This window comes from Saprolegnia parasitica (genome assembly GCF_000151545.1).
Source record: "Saprolegnia parasitica CBS 223.65 unplaced genomic scaffold supercont2.526, whole genome shotgun sequence".
Taxonomy (NCBI): Eukaryota; Oomycota; class Saprolegniomycetes; order Saprolegniales; family Saprolegniaceae; genus Saprolegnia; species Saprolegnia parasitica.
This window is the reverse complement of record NW_012156920.1, coordinates 3,498-6,566: the sequence shown is the minus strand read 5'-3', so window position 1 is coordinate 6,566 and position 3,069 is coordinate 3,498. Positions and strand designations below refer to the sequence as shown.

General features: G+C 55.3%; 1 protein-coding gene across 1 annotated transcript; it reads right to left on the bottom strand.

Moving 5' to 3' along the window:
• Positions 1-1,063: 1,063 nt before the first annotated feature.
• Positions 1,064-1,623, bottom strand: SPRG_17191 (hypothetical protein; the record flags this gene model as incomplete). Its single annotated transcript, XM_012356624.1, has 1 exon — positions 1,064-1,623. A coding segment is annotated over one exon (560 nt), but the record flags the coding sequence as incomplete, so codon positions are not given.
• Positions 1,624-3,069: the final 1,446 nt, after the last annotated feature.

The window sequence follows — 3,069 nt, the reverse complement described above, 5'->3', positions numbered from 1 at the left end:
TTGTTTCGAGCTTGGCGGACGCGCTGCGGTTGTGCCAGAGCGGGAGGTGGCCGTGGTGCAGGGACGTCAAGCCAGGCATGGCGATAGGTAGTGGTCTCTTGGGTGCGCAGTCGCGAATTGGCGTCTGGACCTCAGCTGCCACTGGCGTGTCGCGCTGGCCACCGTTTTTCGCAGCCTCTTCCGCATGGCTGCCACATGGGCCGAGCGCAATCCATGATTGGCGACTGCCCAATTCGCTTAATCAGTACCTCTGTCCCACGCTCATCCGATGTAGAGTAGAGAAGAAGATACTGCGACTAGGTGGATTACGCGACGCAACTTGTTCTCGTGCGCAGGTGCTATACCTGCATATGTATTAAAGTTGCAGCGTTCGACTGCTGGCACGAGCTCATGCAGAATGGGGCGAAATCGCTGGGCGAGATCGATGACGTGACACATATGGACTCATCTAAGGTAATGTGGTGGTGGGGTATAGTTTTAAACAGAATGTGTCGTATAAAAGGGACGAGCTGTTTAAAACGAGAGCATGCGTCGGAAGGGCAATTTCGTGAACAAAATCGGCGCGATCCATGTGACAACGACCCTTTTGACCGTGAGTTGCCGGGAGCAGTCGACAACCACGATGACGCCGCTGCGTCACAAAGATACTTTACAATCTGCCGCTCGCGACCAATCACAACGGCCACAAGGGCAGAGACTTGCGGTCCACGTCAAGCGCCCATGTCGACGATGCCAGCGATGATAGCAGCTATGAGAGCCATTCTGCGAGGGTACACTTTAAGGTGTACACCTCTACGATGGCACATCATTCTTTACCGGTTTACACGTCGCACGGTATTTCCGTCCCCGTTTGTGCAGGCTTGCATGTGGCAACCGTTTTCAAATCAACGTGACATCACACGGTTTGATTCCGAGCGACGTCGGAACTGGCGGTTGTCAAAAGAAGGATCCAGTGGTGGCAAATGACTACTAGTACGTACTAGCATTGGCGTACAATAAATAACTAAAACTAACAAGGCGCGTCTAGAAACGGAGGCCGTGGTGCAGTGATCTCGACGCGCACGTGTCGAGCAGCGATGGCACTTGAAGGAACTGGGCCAAGACGTCGCAGACGTCGTGGAACTGGTGGCACTGGAGGTGGCGCTGGCGAAGCAAGTGCAGCATCGAGTCGAGGAGCTCCTGAAAATGCTCGAGATACACTTGGATCGTGCGCTTGGTGTGCCGGTGGAGGCGCATGTGAAGCCACGTGCGGAGGTCGACCTTCTTCGTCGGGTGCTCAAAGTTGTGGTACAGGTCTTCCCAGAGCCACGGGCAAACGCCGCTGCACGCATGCCCCGGGTCGAGTGCAAGGAGCAGCGCCTCCTTGAGCTGCGTGAACGCCGTCCAGCTCTGCTCGACGAGGTGGTAGCCAGACGCGGTGTGCACCTTGATGACAAAGATGACACTGTCGTTGCTGGGCTTGGCCTTGGTGGCGTCCGACGGCAAGCGGATTGAAGCGCGAACAATCTCGACGCGAGCCGCGTCAAGGCGGTACGTCGACGAGGACGAGGAACACGAGGACGAAGACGACGATGTCGACGACGCAAACGAGTGGCGGATGTGCACAATGTGAGGCGCAAGCATAGTTGATGCGCCCAAAAAGGTAAATGAAAGAATGAATTCGTGGACGATATATTCGCATGAAGCATTGGTTGCCTACACAGACATGCGGCGGCATGTCCCACGGATGTTGGCGCCACCAACTTTTCGTCAACAATCCTGAAGCGCACTTAGCAGTCTCTAGCCACGACCAACACGGCGTCGCACTTTGCGAGGTCCGATTACGAAGATCGCACTGTAGGTTTCTTGCTGCATAGCAGGACGCACGTGGCGTGAGCACTGTAATAGTCGACCGTCTCGCATCGACATATCAATGCTAGGACGGGCAACTCGCGGTCGCTATCCAAGGTGATGTGTGCGACGACGCTGCCATACATCGGATATACTAGTACTAGTACGCCACAAACCACATCCTCACCAAGGCGGCCGCAAAGCGATCGTGCTTGATCGGTGGCGTTTTTCGCAGAACGCTGTGGCGCGTCAAAAGAACGCTTCGGATCGTCGAGGCGACGTGTGGTCGAACGAAAATGTGCGAAAGAAAAGACAACGTGTGGACCGAGGCCGTGCTCAGGAGCGCCATTGCAAGCATCTCGAGCAGGTGATCGCACCCGACCAAAGCACCTTGTCACCATGGGCGTCACCAATGCAACTTGCTATTACTATTTGATACCCCAGTCCCAGCTGCTGGTTCATCATGGTCATCTTTGTAGTAGAGTCGACAATGTTGCATAAACCTCTGCCAGTAGCAACACGTCGGATTGCTTTGCGACGCTAGACGACCTCGTCGATGCAATCATTGCCTAAATGGCGGGGACAGCAGCATCGTGCGATGTCGGAGGCTGCTTTCCTTGACCGTAAACAGGCCGACTCTACTGCGGAACATTCTGTCAATGCACGCAGCAAACAGGCTAGGCTCTCGTTGCCACACCAGCCTCTACTGCGAGATGTCGAGAAGCCGCGTCGACGATGCTAGGCGCTTCTAGTTTATTTCTCGATTTGCGCCGCTTGGGGTTATAAGCACACTAATGTCTTGTCGGCTTAATACGGCGATCGACCATCTACCGCGGTGTGTTATGAGGGTTAATAAATAACGTCTTCTCGTAAGAAACTAGGGAATGGACGAGCGCGACCGGGCCTCGGTGATCGTGGGTGGTCGTATGTGCAGAAAGCTCGCGAGGACCGTGCAGACATCAAGTAGCCGCTTGCAGCGACCGCCGCGCGTGTGGAGGAGCCGCAAGAGCGAGTCTAACAGCTCCTGGAAATGCTCCAAGAACACTTGAATCGTTCGGCGAGTGATCACGTGCAGGCGAATGAAAAGGTACTTGAAGAACGACACGTTGCGCCGGGGGATGTCAAAGTTGGACACGAGGTCTTCGTAGAGCCAGGGACACATGCCATTGCACGCGTGCCCCGGGTCCAGCGCAGTTAGCAAGTCGCGCTTGAGCTCAAGGAACGCGGCCCAGCTCTGCT